Source organism: Mustela erminea, chromosome 9 (genome assembly GCF_009829155.1).
Source record: "Mustela erminea isolate mMusErm1 chromosome 9, mMusErm1.Pri, whole genome shotgun sequence".
Classification (NCBI taxonomy): Eukaryota; Metazoa; Chordata; class Mammalia; order Carnivora; family Mustelidae; genus Mustela; species Mustela erminea.
In genome coordinates, this window is record NC_045622.1 from 7179098 (window position 1) to 7203489 (window position 24392).

General features: G+C 40.9%; 1 protein-coding gene across 1 annotated transcript in view; it reads right to left on the bottom strand.

Moving 5' to 3' along the window:
• Positions 1-1076: 1076 nt before the first annotated feature.
• RDX (radixin) overlaps positions 1077-24392 on the bottom strand; it is an 87649-nt gene continuing 64333 nt past the window's right edge. Inside the window, exon 16 of the mRNA XM_032356357.1 lies at positions 1077-1173. Coding sequence (XP_032212248.1) covers positions 1107-1173 — 67 coding nt within the window. The 3' untranslated portion in view covers positions 1077-1106. The remainder of the gene's footprint in view (positions 1174-24392) is intronic.

Consider the following 24392-nt stretch of genomic DNA (forward strand, 5'->3'; position numbering starts at 1 on the left):
ACATTCTCATCCAGCTAGAAGTAAGTTTATAGAACTTGGAGCAGATTAATCAGCAATTTGGGAGAACTCAAATATATCATTCAAGATATGATTGTATCTTATACCATCATATGGTAAACAAGGTAAACATCAATGCTTTGGTTTTACTTAGAAATGGGATGGGTCAGAACAGTCTCTGCCAAAGAAATTAAAAATTTCAAAATAGGGGCACCTGAGTGGCTCAGTGGGTTAAGCTTCTGCCTTCAGCTCAGGTCATGATCTCAGGGTCCTGGGATCGAGTCCCGCATGGGGCTCTCTGCTCAGCAGGGAGTCTGCTTCCCCCCCCCCCCCGCCCCTCTCTCTACCTGCCTCTCTGCCTACTTGTGATCTCTGTCAAATAAATAAATAAATAAAATCTTAAAAAAATTTTTTTTTCAAAATAACCTGCTTCAAGGTAATCGTGTTGATCCATGATTGTTGGTCCATGATGTTAAAGTATTTCCGAACTGAGATCAATGCAGAACACCAACCTGGCTACTGAACCAATTCTAGATTTCCTCATATATATATATATGTATATATATATATATCTTATATATTATATATACATATATATATATAATACATGTACACACACACACATATATATCTCCCTTCATTTTTAAATATATCTGAATTTTTTTAAGATAAGACAAAAAGTCTTCCAGCACCACGTGGTATCCTATGTGGGGACTTTCACTGTAACACTCCACGTCACCAAAGAGAACAGTCTACAGTAGCACGTCCCATCGGTTCACATAGTTCACAGGTAAAATCTCATTTCATCTGACATCAAAATTATTACACGGGAGGAAGATGTTCCTGATTGGCCGAAAGCCCAAGAGAGTTAAACAACCGAGAAAGCACGGGGAGCGGTGGAACTAGGACCTGTAATGGCAGAGGCTGCTATGGGGGGCTCCTTTGGGAATTCACTCCAGGAGATTAAAGGCTCTGGGCTGTGGATGCACAGGTTTGGGTTTTATGGGGTCCTGGCAGGGGAGAGGCGTGGCTGGCCTCATGGAGAGGTGGGCTGGCTCCCGCGGCCAGTTGTACTTACCCAGTGAGGGAGGGAGCCTTCTTCCTAACCGTTACATTTGCTTTATACTGCTTTGGCAAGAACGCATCTGGAACAATGCATACAGTTTGGGTCCCCACCTTTCAAAAGAGACATCAAGGGGTTAGGAAACACTCAGCAAAAGAACACAGAAGGAAGTCAGACAGCACGGAATGACAGAAGCGCCCTCATCACCCTGGATCCGGGAGAGCCAATGGGGCAGCCAACAAGCCAGAGCGATCTTCTCAAATATTAACTTTTTTTTTTTTCCTAATCCAGTCTTGAATCTGCACTATGACAATGTGGAAATGAGGATAACTTGACATCTCCCTTTCAGATGGATGCTAGAATTCTAATTGTTGTTGCAACCCCACGCAAACGAGTCAGTTTTACACCAATACTGATGGATCTCAAAATCATACACACCCAAATTTTGTTAAGTATTAGAATAACACTGAAGACTCTCTCCTGATTCATCTAGGTACTCTTAAAATGTCCTTTGGGCACCAACCATTTATAGGCCCAAAACACTTGGTGGTACTTCCTTTGAAATCAATAGCTGCGGTCTTTTTTTTTTTTTTTTTTTTTTAAGATTTATTTATTTGAGAGAAAGAGAGCAGGGGGTAGGGGGAGAGGGAAAGTCCCAAGTGGACTCCATGCTAAGCACAGAGCCCGAGCTGGATTCAAATCTCATGACCCTGAGACCACAACCTGAGCTGAAAACAAGAGTCAGTCGCTTAAGTAGTGAGCCCTCCAGGGGCCATGTTCCTGTCTTTGATTAAGCAAATTCTCAACAGGCTACACCTGCCTGCTCAAAGCCTGGGCTGGGTTAAGACCAAGGAACAGTAAAAACCACCTCCGCCCTAGCCACAGGGCCCTCCAGTGGTTAAAGAGGTCAGTGTCAGCCCTACTGTCTCAGGTCTGTTTCACCTGCCATGCTCAGGGGTAGCCCTCGGAGACACCAAAAATGAGATCACAATGAACTCTACAAAGAAACCACTAACCCAGCCAAGCTTATCCACGCGTGAGGTCCCTGACTGGGGAGAATGCTGAGGACAGTAGTTTCTAGGCTGTGGTTTAAGCAGCTGGAAATGCAGGTAGTGGATGGCTCTGCCTTACTGATCAGTTATGTGCCCACAGAGCATCTGTGGGGGGCTGTTTCCCAGGGAGATCAACCGTACTGCAGTTTAACCCATGAAAAACTGAGGCTTTGCAGTAAAATATAGTAGAAACCCCACATTTGTCGGGTGCCTGGGTGGCTCAGTGGGTTAAAGCCTCTGCCTTCTGCTCAGGTCCTGATCCCAGGGTCCTGAGATCGAGCCCCGCATTGGGCTCTCTGCTCAGCAGGGAATCTGCTTCCTCCTCTCTCTCTCTCTGCCTACTTGTGATCTCTGTTTCTGTCAAATAAAGTAAATTAAAATCTTTTTTAAAGATTTTTATTTATTTATTTGACAGAGAGAGAGATCACAAGTAGGCATAGAGGCAGGCAGAGAGAGAAGGGAAGCAGGCTCCCCACTGAGCAGAGAGCCCGATGTGGGACTCGATCCCAGGACCCTGAGATCATGACCTGAGCCAGAGGCAGAGGCCTAACCCATTGAGCCACCCAGCCATCCCTAAAATAAATAAAATCTTAAAAAAGAAAAAGAAACCCCAAATTTGTCAAAGCTGACAGTAAAGGAACAGAGAAACAATGAAACTTACTAACGGTTTTAAAAATCTTTTAAATTTTTCTGTAATACTTCATGTTAAACTGGGCAAAATCAATTAAATGATTAAGTAGTACTTGAAATTTGAGAATGTTTTTAAAGGGGACCTTAAGTATTTTCAAGGACTTTGAGAGTTAGCAGAGATGGAACATTATTAGATCAGATTTCATTAAAAAGTATGTGCTGCATTTTTTCCCCTTAGTCACCAGCATCACTGTTACCACGAGTAACAGTAAGTGAGGCAGATTTACACTCATAAAAGAAGAAAACTAAGGAAGGAAAAAATTATTTGCATGAGTATATTGAGGAAGTATGGAAGAACCAGTGAAAAGGATGATGGGGGAGCAAATGGGAGAAATATAAAGGAGGAGGAAGAAAACAGAATTAAATGACGGGTGTCAATGTAAACAGAAGAAACTATATCCATGTATTTCCCTGAAAGATACAGGAAGATAATCAAAGCCAGAAATTTCAAAGAACGCCACCAGGTGGCACCATGAGCTTAAAAAGAACTTGGTAGAAGACCGCAACCCTTGAAGGGGAAGGGGGGGTGTCGATACCTATGGAGGGGCAGCAATATTAAAAAAGACACTCTAGCAAAATAGGCATATGTATATAAAAGGAAGTTTCATTAACCCCATAAAAAGCATGAGCTAAAACTCTAGAGCAAACATATAGCAGCAAATGTTAGAAATGTTAGCATTCCTCTTAAATCAGAAATGAGATGTCACTTATGCACAACATTGTACTGAAAATTTCGATCAAGTCAGCTCAGTAAGATAAGACTAAGAAATCCACATTATAGGGATTGAGAAGACAGATTTAGAACTGACATTATTGGTAGGTGGCCATTTCTATAGAAAGCCCCCAAAACGTCACAAATTATTAGAAACAATAAGAACTAAGCAAAGTTCCTGAATATAGGGACAGCAAACAAAAATCCATTTTATTTCTGTATACCACCCACAAATAGTTTTAAAATGTAACTTTTAGAAGATGGTAAAAATGAAGGTGCTTAGTAATAAATCCAAAAGATATGTAGGATCTTAGGGCAAAAATGTACACTTTGCCGAAAGGCATTAAGGAAGATATCAATAAATGGAGAACTAGAACAAGTTCCTAAGGATATTTAATATTGTACAGATGTAACTTCTCCCTGAATTAATCTAATTAATATCAATTATTATTAATACACTTCCAAACAAAAGGTTTTTCCCCCCATATAATTTAATTTTTTTTAATTTAAAATTTATTTATTTTAGGGACAGAGAGAGTGCTCAGTAGGGGGTGGTCGAAGGAGAGGGAGGGAGAGTCTTAAGCAGACTCTGTGCTTAGCACTGAGCCTAAGGCAGGGCTCTAACTCACAACCTGGGATCAGGACCTGAGCAGAAACCAAGAGTTGGACACTTAACCAACCTTGTCACCCAGGTGCTCCCAATTTAAATGATTTCTAAAATTAATGTGGTACAAGGGGTGTCTGGCTGGCACGTGATTCTGGATCTCAGGGTTGTGAGTTTCAGCCCCATGTGGTGTGTGGAGACGACTTAAAATACAGTAAAATTTATGTAATAGAACAAAGGCCCAAAACTAGTCAAGAGTTTATTATTAAAACAAGGTAGAGAAAAAAAGAAAGCTTTACAGGATATTATGACTTGTTATAAAGCTAAGGCTAAAATTAAGAGAGAATGGTATTGACCCCTGGAACAGAACACAGACTGTATGTGTGTATCCTTGATGTAGGGAAGAAGTGGGGATGCATCAGTGGGAGAGGGATGGACTGTCCAAGCATTAAGACAACTGGTCATCTAGCTAGAAAACAAAAAAAAAAAAACAAATCCATACTTCATACCACACAAAAAGTTATTTCTAGCTGGACTAAAGACACAAGTGTAAAAATAACCAAACATTTAGAGAAAATTTGAAAACTCAAAACATTTAGAAAAAAATGCAGAATACCTTCATGATCTCAAGGAAAGGAAGAATTTCTTAACCAAGATACACACACACACACACACACACACAAAAACCTGCCAGAAAATCATAAGAAAAAAGATTTGTAACTTAAGCTACACTAAAATTTAAAATTTTATCGATCAAAAAATCATAGAAAAGTGAAAAGATGAGTTACAACTTGGAAGGAGATAACTGTAAAACATTTGTCAAATGATTAATAACCAAAATATAAAGAAATTCTTTGAAGCAATTAGACCAAGATCAAGAAGGTAATAGAAAACAAGCATTAAAAAAAAAAAAAAAGGTCATTTCAAGGAAGAGGAGACATGAAATTCCCATAAATATGAGGGAAAAAACCTCTTAATTATATTAGTAATCAAGAACATGCAAATTACAAACACATTATGATACCATTTTAAACCCATCAAATTGTCACAAGTTTAAAAACTATGAAGTATTCCTGAAATAAACTGAGAAGACACAAAGAAGTGGAAAAGCGTTCCATGCTCATGGATTGGAAGAACAAATATTATGGAAATGTCTATGCTACCTAAACTAATCTACACATTTAATGCAATCCCTATCAAAATACCATCCATTTTTTTTTCAAAGAAATATAACAAGTAATCCTAAAATTTATATAGAACCAGAAAAGACCCTGAATAGCCAGAGGAATGTTAAAAAAGAACGCCAAAGTTGGTGGCATCACAATTCCACACTTCAAGATCTATTACAAAGCTGTCATCATCAAGACAGTATGGCACTGGCACAAAAACAGACACTGAGATCAATGGAACAGAATAGAGAGCCCAGAAATGGCCCTCAACTCTATGGTCAACTCATCTTCGACAAAGCAGGAATGCATGTCCAATAGAATAAAGACAGTCTCTTAAACAAATGGTGTTGGGAAAATTGGACAGCCACATGCAGAAGAATGAAACTGGACCATTTACTTATACCACACACAAAAATAGACTCTAAATGGATGAAAGACCTCAGTGTGAGACAGGAATCCATCAAAATCCTTGAGGAGAACACAGGCAGCAACTTCTTTGACCTCAGCTGCACCAACTTCTTCCTAGACACATCGCCAAAGGCAAGGGAAGCAAGGGCAAAAATGAACTACTGGGACTTCATCAGATCAAAAGCTTTTGCACAGCAAAGGAAAGAGTCAACAAAACCAAAAGACAACAGACAGAATGGGAGAAGATATTCACAAATGACATATCAGATAAAGGGCTAGTATCTAAAATCTAGAAAGAACTTATCCAACTTAACACCCAAAGAGCAAATAATCCAATCAAGAAATGGGCAGAGGACATGAACAGATATTTCTACAAAGAAGACATCCAGATGGCCAACAGACACATGAAAAAGTGGTCCACATCACTCGGTATCAGGGAAATACAAATCAAAACCACAGAGAGATACCACCTCATAATGGTCAGAATGGCTAAAATTAACAAGTCAAGAAACGACAGATGTTGGTGAGGATGCGGAGAAAGGGGAACCCTCCTACACTGTTGGTGGGAATGCGAGCTGGTGCAGCCACTCTGGAAAACAGCATGGAGGTTCCTCAAAAAGTTGAAAATAGAACTACCCTACGACCCCGCAATTGCACTACTGGGTATTTACCCTAAAGACACAAATGTAGCGATCCGAAGGGGCACGTGCACCTGAATGTTTATAGCAGCATGTCCGCAATAGCCAAACTATGGAAAGAACCTAGATGTCCATCAACAGATGAATGGATAAAGAAGATGTGGTGTATATATATATAATGGATACTATGCAGCCATCAAAAGAAATGAAATCTTGCCATTTGCAACCACGTGGGCAGAACTAGAAGGTATTATGCTGAGTGAAATAAGTCAATCAGAGAAAGACAATTATCATACGATCTCCCTGATATGAGGACTTTGAGCGGCAGAGTGGGGCATTTGGGGGGTAGGGAAGGGAAAAATGAAACAAGATGGGATCCAGACAGAGACAAACCATGTAAGAGACTCTTAATCTCACAAAACAAACTGAGGGTTGCTGGGGGGCGTGTGTGGAGAGGGTGGTTGGGTTATGGACGTTGGGGAGGGTACGTGCTGTGGTGAGTGCTATGGAGTGTGTAAGCTTGGCAACTCACAGACCTGTACCCCCTGGGGCAAATAACACATTGTATGTTAATAAAAATAATTTTTAAAAATTTTTTAAAAATTCTAGTACTATCACATGTAGTAAAGGTGTGAATGTATCTTTACTTTAAAAAATAATTTGATGGCTACAGAGTCAAGTTGAAAATGGGTGTACCCTGTAACTGAATAATTCCCCTGCCTAGGTCTCAGGCTCACAATCACTAGATATATGCACAAAAATATGGCTGTACTGTTTGAAAATAAAAAATACTAGAAACAAGACAGATGTCCCTCATCAGGGGAATGGATAAATGGCAGTACATTCATAAAGTAAACACAATCACACAGAGCCAATGAGCCATGGCTATAGTCATCCAAACGGATGTGTTTGTCCATGTGGTGAAACTACACGAAGCTCGTATTCATGCAAACCTAGGCATCACATAAACCAGACATCATATCACTTGTGGATACAAACTTTGTAAAACCGGCAAGGCTGATGTGATAAGAGAAGGGCTATAGAATGTCAAAGTTACTGGCAATGTACTATTTTTAAAACTGATATATGAGGGGCACCTAGGTGGCTCAATCTGTTAAGCATTTGACTCTTGATTTTGGCTCAGGTCACGATCTCAGAGTGGTGGGATCAAGCCCTGCATCAGGCTCTGCACTGGGTGCGGAGTCTGTTTAAGATTCTCTCTCGGGCGCCTGGGTGGCTCAGTGGGTTAAGCCGCTGCCTTCGGCTCAGGTCATGATCTCAGGGTCCTGGGATCGAGTCCCGCATCGGGCTCTCTGCTCAGCAGGGAGCCTGCTTCCCTCTCTCTCTCTCTGCCTGCCTCTCCGACTACTTGTGATTTCTCTCTGTCAAATAAATAAATAAAATCTTTAAAAAAAAAAAAAAAAAGATTCCCTCTCTCCTTCTCCTTCTGTCCCTACCCGACCTAAAAAAAAAAACAAAAAAAAAAAACAAAAAAAAACCCAAAAAACCCAACACGTGAGTATCTATTTTATATATACACAGACCCTTGAACAACAGGGGTTTGAACTGTGCAGGTCTACTTACAGGAGGAGTTTTTTTTATACTCTAGTATTGTAAATGTATTTTCCTTCCTCATGATGTTTCTTCTTTCTAGCTGATTTTACTGCAAGAACACAGTATATAATATACATAGCATATAAAATATGTGTTAAATGATGGTTTTTGGTAAGGCTTCCACTCAACAGTAGACTCTTAGTAGGTAAGTTTGGGGGAGTCAGAAGTTACAGATGGGTTTTCAGCTGAGCAGCGGTTGGGCACCCTGAGCCCCCATGTAGTACAGGGGTCAACTGTGTAATATTATAATAGAAACATGTGTTAATACTTTAATAATATATATGAGAATATACATATGCACACACATATAAACATATATACGTGTGTGTGTGTGTGTGTGTGTGTGTGTGTGTGTGTATTTCTCCTAGGCATATTTCTTTCCCTAACACTGGGATAAAACATTCTCTAGTTTTTAAGTGTTCAAAAAAGTCAGAGATTAATGAAGGAAAAATACTACAACAGATAGGGAAGTTATAGATTTGGTACCAATTATATATATATATTTTAAAGAGTTTATTAGTTTGACACAGAGAGAGAAAGAGAGAGAGAGACAGAGGGAAAGAGCACAAGCAGGGGAAGCAGCAGAGGGAGAGGGAGAAAGCAGGCTCCCCGCTAAGCAGGGAGCCTGATATGGGGCTCGATCCCAGGACTCTGGGATCATGACCTGGGCCAAAGGCAGACACTTAACCGACTGAGCCACCCAGGTACCTCATCAATCATCTTTGTTAAACCATTCGAGTTTTGAAGGTCTCACAGAAACCATCTTGGTAGAAAAGTCGATAGTTACTCTAAGGACACTGAGTAAAAGCAACCACGTTATTCCCAGGGTTGGACATTCTCAGCCCTGAAGTCAGTGCTTCCCGTGAATGGTCCCAGCACAGCAGCATCAGCCTCACCTGCTAAAAATGCAAGTTCCTGGGCCCCATGTGGACTCACTGACTCAAATACTTGGCGGGGGGGGGGGGGGGGGGGAGCCTGCAATCAGCATTTTAAACAAACTCTCCAAGTGAGATGTAGGCTAGTGAGAGCCACTGCTGAAAGTTTTTCAAATGTGTAAAAAAACCAAAAACAACAAAACCCTTTTCATTCTAACAACATAAGACCTCTCTGTGATCAAACAAAATTCTAGACAGCCAGGAAAACCATACCACGGGCCTTTGGAGAACATGACTGATTCTCAAATCCTTTCATTTCAGGGGTCATCAAACCACGGCTCATGGACCAAATTCAGCCCTCCCCCCACCCCCATTTTGGAAGAAACCATGATTTTAACACACATTTTTTAAATCAAAAGAAGAATATTTCACAATACATACAAATTAAATGAAATTCAGATTACAGTGTCCATACATAAAGTTCTTTCTTAAAAAGATTTTTTAATTATTTGAGGGAGAGAGGGAGAGCGTGCATACATGCAGGGGGAGGAGCAGATGGGGAGGGAGAGGGACAAGCAGACCCCACGCTGAGCACAGAGACCCACAGGAGCTCGATCTCAGGACCCTGCGGTCATGACCTCAAGGAAATCAAGTTTTAAGCTCAACAGACTAAACCACCTAGGCATGCCATACATAGTTTTTTCCAAAGGCAGCCTTGCTCATTCATTTACACATGCCTATATACAGCACTTTCTCACAACAGCATAGATGTGTCACTGATAGAAACTATTTGGCTGGGTGGCTCACATGGCTAAGCATCTGTCTTCGGCTCAGGTCATGATCTCGGGGTCCTGGGACCAAGTCCCTCATGGGTCTCCTTGCTCAGTGGGGAGTCTGCTTCTCCCTTCCCCTCTGCCTGCCCCTCCCCCTCCTTGTGCTCTTTCTCTCTCTCTCTCCCCCTGACAAATGAATAAAATCTTAAAAAAGAAAAGAAAAGAACTAGTTGGCACGTAAAGTCAAGACTGTTTAGTTTCTGGACCTGTACAGACAGAGTTTGCCAATTTCTACTTTTATTTGATAACTAGAATCTACCAATCTGAAAACAAAATATAGGCAATCACAGTGATTTCTTTTAAAAATGCAATTTTCATTTTTAATTCTGCAAAGATCTAGCAGCTCAAAGAATCCTAAGGAAATTTAAATCAGATCCACTTTTATCTATAAAGTACATCAAATAACCCACATTGAGGGGCGCCTGGGTGGCTCAGTGGGTTAAGCCGCTACCTTCGGCTCAGATCATGATCCTGGGATCGAGCCCTGCATAGGGCTCTCTGCTCAGCAGGGAGCCTGCTTCCTCCTCTCTTTCTGCCTGCCTCTCTGCCTGCTTGTCATCTCTCTCTGTCAAATAAATAAATAAAATCTTTAAAAAAAAAATAACCCACATTGAGCATCTGGAAATTGTTACTAATGATGCTACTTCCTCTCTTTGAATATTCTAATAAGTGACAAAGAAGCGACTGGTAAATTTTAATGAAACACTCTCTCACGCCCCACCCGTTCTGAAAGCTACTTTAGCAACCCCCGCTGGCAGACCTTCACTCAGGTGGCGGAACTTTGCCTGAATTTGCCTGTCCTGAATGCTGCTCATGGTTTGCATTTCTCGGGCTTTCCACCGCAGCCGCCTTCCCCTCTTCCTCCGACGACTCTCCGGGCAAGAGCCTTCTTCCCTCTGATCTCCAACCTCTTGAATGTCTTCCAGGCTGAGTTCAGCTCTTATCACTCAGGACCTGCTCACCGGGATCCTGAAACTTTTATTCAATGCCCAGCGTGTGGCTGAAGCCTATTCTGTCCACATTCATCTTCACTTCTCTGATCCACTTGTATCTAAATGTCTGAGGTCCCTTGAGTACAGACAGATCCTTCTTTTAATTTCCAAGTCTTTAACACTCAATACAAAGAAAAGGATGCTTTCTCACCCCCACAAGAGTAAAACATGTAGTTCAGCTTTAAGTGATATTCAACTTATCTTGAAAATGGGAGCACCAAACTCTTGGCAGGTTGCTGTTAGTAGCCCACATGGAACAGCTGAATAAATAAGTCTGGTCTTCAACTTTGTGGGGTTTGATCTTCAGGTCACTGTTTCTCTGTATTCAACTTCACATTTAAAGCACTCTTCTTTGGCTTTTAAATTAATGGACACATCCTCTTTGAGCCATGCAGACAAGAATATCCACCAAGGGGCAGTGTCACATAAACCTCCCTCTCTTGGTGTTTTGTAGTTACAAGGATTGGGACCTCCAAAGAAAACCAAACACAAATGCAGACCATGGCACTGCGGTTCCATTTAGGCAGCTGACTCGACTGTGCAATGGAGTCACGCACCTACCTTCAAGGACACCTGGGACATTTAGGACATCTTTGTGTGCATGAGGGAAAGTCTCCTTTCCTCCAGACAGCTGTGCCTGTGTGGCCCCAGGGTATGCGCTGGTTGAGTTGTGTGCACCCTGAATTTACACCTGCACTTGTGCCCTGGCTCCTCTCCAGCTTCATCTCATACACTTTCCTCTGGGCTGAGTTCTGGACCTAGACTGCCCTCCAACAAGTCAAGCCCTTTCTTGCCTCTTGTCTTCACACAGGCTCTTCCCTCTATCTGGAATGCTTTAAAACAAGGATTGGAAATTGGTGTCCAGGGGGCCACTTTAGGCAAACAGATACACTGTCTGGTTTACAAAACATTTTCTAGGGGCACTTGGGTGGCTCAGTGGGTTAAGCGTCTGCCTTCGCTCAGGTCATGATCCCAGCGTCCTGGGATTGAGCCCCACATCAGGCTCCCTGCTCAGCAGGGAGTCTGCTTCTCCCTCTGCTCTCAGCTAGTCCTTGCTCCTTGCTCTCTCAAATAAAATCAAATCTTAAAAAAAAATTTTTTTCTGAAATTTTTGATACAGCTGACATGTAAAACGTAGAAAATTTCACATAAAAATTATATTTCAGGGGCGCCTGGGTGGCTCAGCGGGTTAAAGCCTCTGCCTTCGGCTCAGGTCATGATCCCAGAGTTCTGGGATCGAGCCCCGCATCGGGCTCTCTGCTCAGCAGGGAGCCTGCTTCCTGCTCTCTCTCTCTCTCTCTCTCTCTGCCTGCCTCTCCATCTACTTGTGATTTCTGTCAAATAAATAAATAAAATCTTTTAAAAAAATTATATTTCAACTTAATTATCTCAAGCATCATTCTTTGAATGTTCTTTTTAAAAAAAAAAAACTGTTTTCTGGCTTATCTTGGAAAACCAGAATGTACAGCAACAGTGGGCTTCCTGCATCTGAGACGCGGCGGGGCTCCTTAGAGCAGATTTCTGGTGACACACCAGCCCCACCAGGCCCAGGGCACTGCTCTGACCCCTCCCGTGCTGGCACTCGCCCCCGCCCCATGTAAATAAAAGGGAGAAGGCAGCCTTCTCTTCTTTCAGGGGGCAACTTACATACCGCCTCCTGCAGAGGCTTTTTCAGACTTTCCTAACCCCAGTTATCCTCATATTTTCCCCAACACAGTCGCTTGTTTTTTTTTTTTCATAGTGTTGATACAAATCTGCTGCTTTTATAGGTCAAAGATGGTTGGATACTGGCAATTTCACAACTCAGTCTATTTCACAAACTTTTAATTACTCAGCCTGTGTTTCCTGTATTTCTGTAGGAAGTAAGTCTGTTAGGATAATGATCTGGTCTTACTGACTCTTACATTCTCAATGACCGATATGTACACTGTGCCTCGAGGGGAGTAGGTACTAAAATATCTGGGTGAATAAATGCAAGGACTCCTCCCACCAAAAGTTCCTTAGCAGCTCCAGAACATACACAAAATCCTGAGGTCTCTAGAATTAGCCCAAGTTCGAAGCGGACTTTTCTAATCCACACCCCAGGACAGTCCTACCACTACTCAGCAGTGCCCCCTATTGGGTTCTAGAGCTGGCTTTGGTCCCGGACTTCAGTCTCTGCCCACAGCTAACACCCCTAGCTCTAGCATTAGAAATGACTTGGAAGGTGGGACCTTCCTGTGCAGAGAGCATTGAGACAACCACCTGACATCCACTGAGATGTTCCTTCAGCCTTAAAAAGAAGCGGGATGGGGTTGGGGAAGGGTGCTTGTTCCGGAGATAACTGCTGGCGATCTCCACAGCGTCCATAGGCTTGCAGATGTCTCCAGCAGGCTGGCTGCTGCCCAGATGTTTGTACGTGTTCTCTTGTTTACTTGTCTCTTTGTCACACTGTTTCTTAACTCCTCTGTTTCCTTCTCTAGACTATGAATTTTTGAAAGGATCTGTGAATCCGCAAGCTTCTTCAAGTATTTAACAAACATTTAATGTAGGTTCAGTCATTCAGGTGCTACACGGAGCATCCCCAGAAGGTAGACCTGGAGACAGACGTTCATTTGCCAGACATCATCTCATGGACTTGAGCAGGGGTGCCGGGTGGGGTCCTCATCAGTGTCCGCGTCAGATGTCTGGAGGTGACGGAGGACGCTGCCAGGAAGAGCATTTTCCCGCATATGCAGAAGTTTGTGGGAATAAGTTCCAGAAGACACTGTACTGGTAAGTGAAAAAAGAAAACACTTCTAATTGCAGGGCAAGTCCTCTTCTCAATTACCTTGCTGTTGGAAAACCAGTGTCCACTTGAAATGCTGCGACAGATGTTTTTTCCTAGGACGCCAGCAGCCACCCGCATCGCTGTCGTGGAGGGGCTGTGTGGTGCTCTCCGGGGGGCCATCCCCCCTCTTCCTGCTTCGGCAGTGCTCGAATGCCTTACTCTCATCAAGGTTCTGTACGAAACGCGGTCTCTCTCATTACACTCTACCTTGGCAGATTTCACTGGACATTCCATCCGCATCCCAAACTGCAGCTGTCCAAAAAGAAACGTCAGGGGCACAGACGTGACTGCTTCCCCTCATGATTTTCTAGGTTGCCCGACACCACTTTCCGAATCTCGAACTTCATGCTTCTAGACCGTAAACAAACAATCCCACCACAATCACTCCTGTTGTGCCTTCGTGTATTTGTGTAGGGAGTTCCTGCTGTCCGGAGAGTCTTCCTGTCTTTGTCCCCCTGATTAGGAATCACCCGATTCTTAACAACTTGGCTCAGGGATCGTCTCTCGCCCAGAGCCCTCCGGCAGGATGAGGGCCTTTCCTCCAGAGCGCCCACACTGTGCCCTGTTCACTCAGCAGCAACACCGAGCACGGCCCATGCCAGTCATGGCTCTGGGCCCGGAGTGCACCACATGCCTGTCTTCGGGGAGCTCAAGTTCTGGGGGAGAAGGCTGGCAATAAATGCTGCAGACATTTCAGTGATGTGAAAATGCTACACATTCAGCAGAAACCGACTTCAAAATGTGAGTTCTGTAGGCTAGCGGTGCGCAACACTACACCTCCTGGTCAGCCACACCATCCCCAAGGTCACCAACCCATACACTGACGACCGTTCTGTACCCAACTATTCTGTCTCTGCCTCGTGTAGCCTTCAGCCAATTACACGAGTCAACACTGGAGTACCAAGTAGGCTTTGTGGTACACGATTTTGCCCGACTGCAGGCTTCTGTAAGAGTTCTGAGCCTGTCTGAGGTCAGCCCGGGGAAACTAGGATGTTGGGCAAGTTAGGTGTATTAAATGCATTTTCCACTCAGGGTATTTTCAACTTACAATAGGCTTATCAGATGTAACCCCATATAAGCTGAGCAAGATCCACATACAAACATAAACATATAGTATGCTAGATGGTAAGTGCTATAGAGAAAGATAACAGAAAGACATGTGTAGGAAATACTGAGAAAGGTGCAATTTTAAATAAAGTGGTAAGGGAAGGCCACAGTGAGGGGACATTTAAGCAAAATCCTGGAGATCACCTGGAAGTAAGTTAAATAAATATCTAGGGGGGAAAAGGCATATCAAGCTAAGGTAGTAAGAGCCCTGAGGTAGTTTAAAGATTAAGAAGGCAGCCAGTAGACTTCCATTTATGAGGAGAGGAAATCAAGGAGGTCCAAAAGCAACAAGGGACCGGATCTCGGGCTGTGGATGCCACTGAGATTACAGCTTTTACTCTGAGATGGAAAGCCCTGAGAATTTTGAGCAGAAGTGGTAGGATCTGACTTACCTTTTAAGGCTGCTGTCTTAAAAAGAAACTGTAGACTAGCAAGATAGGAATCAAGAAAACCCATCAGAAGGCTCTAGCAACAACCCACGCAACCTTGGAGAGTAGGAATCGGGGACCAGCTGGGGAGGATGCACGAAATGGTCATATTCTGGACACATTATGCACTCTGAAGATTGGGCCAACAGGTTTGTGGTTGGGTTGGATGCAGGTATGAAAAAAAAAGAAGAGTAATAGATACGGTCAAGGTTTGGGCCTGATTCACTGAAAGAATGGACTTGCCCTCCACTGACTGGGAAAAGGACAGAGACAGGAGCAAGCAGAGTGTAGCAGGAAGAGCCATGGAAAATGGCGACCACTATGGACTTCCGGGCCTTCCCGAGAAATCAGCCTAGAATTCACTGTGAGTCTCCTAGAAAAAGGGGAAGAAAGGGAGACCACAAGCCATGAAGGTCAAGGTTTCTTCTATCTCATTAACATGAAATATCATTAGCACTTTTGAACATCTAGGCTACATGCCCCACTCCCAATTATTTGTGGCCCAAGAAAATCATTTAAGAACTAGGTCAAAGTTTAAAGGCACAAGAGCAATATTGGATCTAAAAAGAAAGTTCTGAAATCAAAGTACATTTTCTTAACTTCAGAAAGACCACATTAGCACACTGAATTAAGAGAAGACACACAAACACTGTAGCTTAGAAGTGTTTTTGAACAGGTTCAAAAAACGACTAAGTTGACCTACGTTCTTAAAACTGGAAAAAAAAAAAAACCCTCACAGAATCAAATTGCCTGTAACACTTTTTCTATTATTGTTTGGTGTCCTGGTAAAGTACCTTAGATCACTAAGTGTTTTACGAGGACCTGAGCTTGTTGTTGCTGTTTTAACAGAAATAGGCAAAAGCAGACTCAAACCCCTGAGGATATGGTGGCAATCAAAGGAAATCAAGAACCAAAAAGCCACCAACATACATTTAGAAAACCCTACCCTACTGACTGTTTTTTAAGTAACATTTTCTGACTACAGAATTTGAAGAAGTCAGAGAAGTTTTAGTTATTGGCAGATCTTTCTCACTTGGGCCCCAAAAGTGAAATGTTAAAACCATTATAGCTGGGTCACCTACCTTTGAAGTAAAGCTAATACACAGAAATTCAATTAAGGGAGAGGAGAAATGTCTATTTTCCTATTAAAGGTGCTTCCATAAGCACATATTACTATTTAAATTTGTTAAATGTCAAAAGTACACCCACATTTAAATAAACCATAATCTCATATCATTTTGGAATACCTAAAATACACAAAAGATATTGTCGACTTACCTCATGCCCTAGACTGTAACACAATTTCTTGGAATAAAACACAAGCAGTATTTGTGCAAGAATACGTGACAGTATTGTTTACCACAGCAAAGGGTTGGTAAAAACAAGAACGTTTCCCAGCAGTGATGCAGCAGCTGTACAATGAAATGCTACAGGAGTTTTGGACAATAGGTGATGATTTCCAAAACACACTGTGCAGTGAGAAGTGCACAACCATGCGTCCAGAAGGCTTGGGTGAACATGAGCCACAGTAAGTCTGTACGACACACACGCTTGATTACAGGTTACCTCCAAGAGGAGGCATGGGTGGAAACAACAGTGACCTCTGGGAGGAGCTGGAGATCAGCGGATGGAGAAAGAAGGCTTTTTTGAGTGCTATCCTAGTCTAGCTATTGACTTGCTCCATGTTTCAGAGATCACTTATTTTTTAAAAATTCTAGTGATTTAACATTTTAAAATAAGGCTTTAGCCACAGTAGCTAAACAGCACCTAAAGTGCAGAGTACTCTCAGAATTCGGCAACTTCAACACATGATAAGCTAACACTGGAAGCCAATGAAAAACACAGTTTTCCTAAAAACACTTGTAATTTAATACCTGCTTTCCTAGTTTTTTTTTTTTTTTAAACATTTTATTTATTTGAGAGAGAATGAGAGAGAGAGAGAGAAAGAAAGCGCACATGAGATGGGGGAGGGTCAGAGGGAGAAGCAGACTCCCCACTGAGCTGGAAGCCTGATGAGGGACTAGATCCTGGGACTCCAGGATCATGACCTGAGCCGGAGGCAGTCGCTTAATCAACTGAGTCACCCAGCACCCTCTTTTTTTTCTTTTTTAAACAATTTTCTTTAAGCATGGTGAAAAGTTTATTTTTGTTGTTTTTTAATAGAATAGGAAGGAATTGACAATAACTGGGCCACGTTAGTGTTTAAAAGTCTCCAAAGAAAAATTACCAAAAAATCTTGAAATACCTGTTTTCTGGGGGCACCTGTGTGGCTCAGTTGGTTGAGCGGCTGCCTTTGGCTCAGATCATGGTCCTGGAGTCCCGGGACCGGGTCCTGTGTTGGGCTCCCTGTTCAGCGGGGCGGCTGCTTCTCCCTCTGACCCTCCCCTCCTTATACTCTCTCAAATAAATAAAAAAAATCTTTTTTAAAAAACCCGTTTTCTCATGCTTTGTTATAAGCCATTATCATTATAAATTTACAAAACTCAACACAATTAACAAGGGTTTCAGAAGAAAACCCTACCTGTACTGCTGTACTGCTGAGGGAATATACATCCTAATATTTACTTAAGGTTAAAAAAAAAAAAAGGTTTTGTAGTAAAAACTGCTAAACTTAATAGCAAGTTAAAACCAATAGAATGAAAACGTTCATTAATATTAAATTATGTGTCAATACTGGCTATCCTAATATAAACCATTATTAATAAGATGGCTTATATTAAATAAACTGTTGTAAGAAAATCAGACACATTTATGTTGGATGTTAAGGAATATGCAACTCCTCAGTGGCAGAGAAGCAAGTTAACAAATCTAAAATATTAGCTAGCCTGCCTAGTGATGAATTTATAAACTTCACTGCTCCCCAAGCTGCTGTCATTTTATAAATGAAGAAAACACTTCCCGGCCAGATCACTCAAGTCGGTATCATGCTTCTTATTTGCTAATTAGGACCTAGTAAGCAACCTCTAACTTAACTCCCAACTAACTTTCCAACATTTTATTGCACCTTTACTTCTGCTATTTACTACTTGACTTTCTACATCTCAGTTTGGGTCCATGGCTCAACTCCATGACTTGACTACCATTTTGACAACAGAGTCAAAGGGCCTCAGCCAACCCCTAACTGTGCTTTGCACAAACAGCAATTGCTCTGCAAATCCCTGGCAGAATGAATGTGCAAGTGCATATGTAATAGTCTTATCACTTTATGGAAAAAAGCCATGCCTCCTTTGTCTCCCACGCAGCATTCCCTTCGTAACACCACTGAACTGAAAGACTTTTAAATTTCTCATGTCTAAAGCCTAAAGCACAATGGCTCAAAAATAAAAGGTGGTAGAGAACATTTTCTTACCTGAAAGCATCAGACCAGTAATCGAGAAGATACATTCACTTCCAGTTCTAATGCTTGAGAACACCCCAAAAATGTTAACGCCAGTATTCCCCCTAAAGATGCAAAACTATTTTCCCAATGAATACATTTTCTATACACTTTGATGCAGAGCCTCTAATACAGTCTATGTCTCCCAACTTCTTTATAAACATCCTTAAAGCATCAGCTTATACTATAAGCTGATATATATAATATAATGTGGCCCAGCATATAATACTAGACTATACAGTATACAGATGATTAGGTTCTAGGTTCTCATTCTATGGTTTATTAAAAACACTGTTTGATACCACATTTGCAAATACTATTTAGAAAGTAAAGAGGCCTTGGAATTATTTCCTTTTACATACACTGAAATATTTTATGTGAAAGTACAGAAAGTACTTTTATTTATTTTCTTTTTTCAAAGATTTTATTTATTTATTTGTCAGAGAGAGCGAATGAGCGAGCACAGGCAGACAGAGTGGCAGCAGAGACAGAGACAGAGAAGCAGGCTCCCCACTGAGCAAGGAGCCCCATGTGGGACTCGATCCCAGGACAACAGGATCATGACCTGAGCCGAAGGCAGCCGCTTAACCAACTGAGCCACCCAGGTGTCCCTGAAAGTACTTTTAAAACACAAATTAAGGGGCACCTGGGGGCTCAGTTGGTTAAGCATCTGCCTTCAACTCAGGTCATGGTCCCAGGGTCCTGGGATCAAGCCCCACATTGGGCTCCCTGCTCCTCGGGAGACCGGTTTCTCCCTCTGCCACTCCCCCTGCTGTGTTTCCTCTCTCGCTGTCTCTCTCTAAAATAAATGAATAAATAAAATCTTTTAAATAAATAAATAAGTAAAATAAAACACAAATTAAAAAGTTGTAACATTCTACATTCAAGCTACAATGGTAAGGTATTGTATCTTAAAGTTAGTGGAAAAGAAAACCATACACTTGCAACTTAGATTACCAAAAGGCTGTACTTCCTTATGTCCAGAAACTTTTATGGCCTAAAAATTAATTAGTAAAATATATTAGGGATTATCTGGGGAAAACAAAAAGTAAGAAAAACCCTAATGTATTATTTGGGCATAAACAGATGAATCAAATCCTACCTCTAGCAAAAGCCACACAGATGAAGCATAATCAAATCTTAACTTTTAAAACCTCAACTTTTAGAGTGCTTGGGTAGCTCAGTTGGTTAAATGTCTGCCCTCAGCTTAGGTCATGATCCCAGGGTCCTGGGATCGAGTCCCGCATCAGGCTCCCTGCTGAGTGGGGAGTCTGTTTCTCCCTCTGCTTGCCACTCCCCCCTGCTTGTGCTCTCTTTCTTTCTTGGGCAAATAAAAGCAAAAAAAAAAAAAAAAAAGAGGAGGGGGGTAAAATCTCAACTTTTAAAAACCTACAGAAATTTCCAAAGTTGTTCAAAGCTGTCACAGCCAGTGAATAATTTCATATGTATATTCTGAAATAATCAACAGATAATCTTGAGTTGTTTGGTAAGTAATTTGACCCCTTCATACTGATCTGAAAGGACTATTTTTCTAAGTCCTTAAAACCTATTTAAAAAAATCCTCTTTCTTCCAGTCACTACATCATCAGGACCAATGGGAAGCAGAAACGACACTGACGCCACGATTGCTGTAAACACACTCTGCGTTAATAGTTTTTTTTTTTAAGACTTTATTTGAGAGAGAGTAAGACAGAGAGATAGAGAATGAGCCAGAGGAGAAGCAGAGGGAGAAGCAGTCTCTCCGCTGAGCAGGGAGCCCAATTTAGGGCTCGATCCATTGGGTTCGATCCCAGGACTCTTGAGATCATGACCTGAGCCAAAGGCAGACGATTAACTGTCTGAATTACCCAGGTGCACCTGCATTAAGAGTTTTCAACTATAAACAAGTATTAGTGATTCAAAATACATGGATATTAACCTTGGTCAGGCATTACATCAAAGCGTCTGAATCAGATTCCAGAGAAATATGCTGAAACAGACCATCAACTTCAGAACTCTGTAACTGCTAATAAAAACTGGAGTACAGGGGCACCTGGGTGGCCCAGTAAGTTAAGCGTCTGACTCTTGGTTTTGGTTCAGGTGGTGATCACGGGATTATGAGATTAAGCCCAGCACAGAGTCTGTTTAAGACTCTCCCTTTCCCTCTGCACCCCCAACCACTGCATTGTCTCCATAAAATAATAAGTAAACCTTAAAAAACAAAACAAAACAAAACTGGGAGAGTGTAAGACCTGGTATTAGCACTCAGAATCCAATCCATTTGTTCTTGAACGTCTTTCAATTTTGATTCTTTTTGTGCCACTGAAGAAACTCTCCAAAAGGTCACAGATAAAAGAATGAAAACAGAGGTTTCAACTGTCCTCAAAGAGATCATGTGGAAAATAAGCAGAAGAAAAAATATTAATTACACATAGCAAGTATGAGAGTAAATTACATCTAGGTATTTCCTTTAAATTCTCAGACGGCAGTAATACAATTCTTTACCATGACCACAGCCTTTCTTCAGGCTAATTACTGGATATGAAGTTCTTTACTAAGCTTTCCTTACATATCCACACTCTCTAGTATTATATCTTACTCAGCAGCACGAATTCTCCTCTGGAGCAAAGTTTAGTTATTGTTCCCTTAGTAACTGTGTTCCCAAAAAGCACCAGATGTCTTCAAATCAAACTAAACCACCTCAGCACAGGAGTCAAGGCTCCATAAACTCCTGGCCTAGCCCACCCTGACCTCACCATCCTGCTGTCTGTGCACAGTGAAATCACATTTCCTACCCCAGTCAAGACAGCCTACTCTTTATAGACTCGAACCACTGTACAAAACCATCCTCTGCTTTACATCTTTTCAGGAACACTTTAGTCAAAAAATGTTTTTCTCCTTAAAAAACATGCACAACAAAAGAAAACATACGTTGACTTCATTAAAATTACATGCTTTTGTGCAACAAAGAAAACACTATCAAAAATGTGAAAAGACAACCCAAAGAATGGAAGAGAATACTTGCAACTCCTCTATCTAGCAAGGAATTATTTACAACTCATATTATCTGACAAGGGATTAAAATCCAGAATACATAAAACCAAAAAACCCCCTCAATTTTAAAGTAGACAAAACATGAATAAATGCTTCCACAAAGAAAGTATATATCTGGTGAATAAGCACATGAAAAGATGTTCAGTATCAGAGAACTGCATCAAAGGGAAATGATCAAAACTGCAATGAGATACCACTTCACCCATTAGGATGGCCATTCTCCAAAACAAAACAAAAAAAACAAAAAATAACAGTTGTTGGTGAGGATGTGGAGAAACTGAACCCTTATGCATTTGCTGATGGGACTGTAAAATGGAGCAGTGGCTGCACAGATAACATGGCAATTCCTCAAAAAATTAAATATAAGATGATCATGATTCAGCAATTCTACTTCTGAATATGTACCCCAAAGAACTGAAAACAGGGGCTAGAACAGATATTTGTGTACCAATGTACACAGCAGCACTGTTCACAAGTCAAATGTGGACACAATCTAAATGTCCACTGACAGATTTTTTAAAAAACATGGCATATATATATATATATATATATATATATATACATATATATGTATATATATATGTATACACACACACACACACACATACACTGGGATATTAACCAGCCTTTGGAAAGAGTGAAATTCTGATACATATAACATGGATTAACCTTGAAAACATTATGCTAAGTGAAGGACGTCAGACACAAAAGGACAAACGTGAGTAACTAAAGCAGTCACTTTCAGAGGACAGAAAGTATGAAAGTGGCAGTAACCAAGGACTGGGAAGATGGAGGGATGGAATGAGTGTTTGGTACAGATTCTATTTGGCATGATGAGAAAGTTCTGGAGATGAACAGCTGGCGACAGCTGTACAACATGAATGTAGTTAATGTCACTGAACAGTACATACTTGAAAACAACTAAAATAGTAAATTTTATGTTTTATATATTTTAACAACTAAAAAAATGAAGATTCAACTGAAAACTGACTCCATGAAACTTCTAACATTTAACACAAATATTAAGAATTACTGTGCTTGACTGGTGTGTCAGTAGGATATAAAACGAGTTTTACTACAAAGATAGAAAAACTTTTGCAATTAGGCACTTTTAAAAAGATATCTTTAAATACAGTGTTTAGGGCGCCTGGGTGGCTCAGTGGGTTGAGCGGCTGCCTTCGGCTCGGGTCATGATCTCAGGGTCCTGGGATTGAGCCCCGCTTCGGACTCTGCTCAGCAGGGAGCCTGCTTTCCTCTCTCTCTCTCTCTGCCTGCCTCTCCATCTACTTCTGGTCTCTCTCTCTCAAATTAAAAAAAAAAAAGCTTTAAATACAGTGTTTAAAATTCGACTGATGCAATAAAAATTAAGTAATTCATCAGGGAATAAGCAAACTTGAAAAACTCGACTCTGCATTCTTATTCTCACCCTTATTCATTAATTTCTTCTACTGACCTTCTTTATGCTATAGTTTCTTTCATCATACAACTGTATCTTTTATCCAAAACAGCTAAAATTTTAAAGTAAACAATGACATAAATGGAGTGATAGTACAGGATTCCAGTGCTAGACTTGAATTACAGAGACTTTTCAGTTTAAACCAAAAGAAAGGGAGGGAGGAGGTATTGCCTTCTAAGTCTAAAATACACGTGCATTTCTAGGTCTAACACATAAGTTAAGACATTTTAACTTGAAAAAAAAAATTAAAAGGGTTATCATAGCATATGCTGTAACACAACAAAGAATTCCACATAATGAATCCATATTTTATCAAAAGGAATTTTTCCAAGGACCATCACCTAAATTTCAGAGATTCTGATGCCGTATTATCAGTAGGAAGACAGACATTAGCTCTTTAGATTCAGTCAACAGTACTGAAAACCAGTATAACTACTTTTAGGAGTAAACTAAATGACATGCATAAATATCAAAGTGAATCTTAATTTTTTAAAATGATCATTAAATAAAAGTGAACAACTGAAACCAAGTAATAAAAATAATAAATTACATGGATGGAAGCAACTGACTTCATATAAGCACGGAGGAATCTGGGCATACAAACAACATGAATCAACAAAGTGATGCTGCCATCTTAAGAGAAATCTAGTATTTTATCAGATTAATGCAAATGATCTAAGAGGTAAGAGAAATTAGAATTGAAACTTTCACATTGTAAGACAGTCCAAAACAGAATCACCATCATTCTAATCTTGCTGCCATATGTAGAGTATAGCATATAAAAATATAACAGCTAAATTAAGGTCTTTAAATTAGAATCTGGAAAACTCCAGAGCCAAATATAAACCTGAATTTAAAAGATGTGCCATTGGGTAATTATCTCAGTCATAACTTTTTACCTTAAAATTCTGTCGTTAAATGATGGCTACTCCAACTCCTAAAGCAATATATGTAATCTGAAATCAGGTAACTTGTGTATCACAGAGTTTAAGGGAAGTCAAAATACTGAGGCAACAAAGCAAGGAGTCAGGATCTTTCTGGAAGGAAAATGGCAGCTCTTAAAATCTTGAAAGATGGATATATTAAGAGGTAGGTCCAGTAGGAAAAAAATGGGAGTTAAGATTTTTTCTTAAAAAAAGAAAAGTCAAGGTGAGAATGTGATAAGCTTTAATATGTGGAATATGGGAAATACTTTAATATGTGAAATACTATATGAGCCAAGGTCTCCTCACCACCAATGTTGAATGTGAGGATTGCCTTGACATTTTATGAAGTTATGGGAACATCTGCAGAATCCACTGAACTTTTCAAATGTACTAGAATGTTGCCCTTTTACATAAGAAACCACAATAGTGTATTTGATAGATTATCTTCTAATTACAAAAATGAAGTGCAGAAAAAGAAAATGCTTGAGTTCTGCTCATCTAAAAAACTTAAAAGAGAGGACGCCTGGGTGGCTCAGTTGGTTGGACGACTGCCTTTGGCTCAGGTCATGATCCCGAAGTCTCGGGATCGAGTCCCGCATCGGGCTCCCAG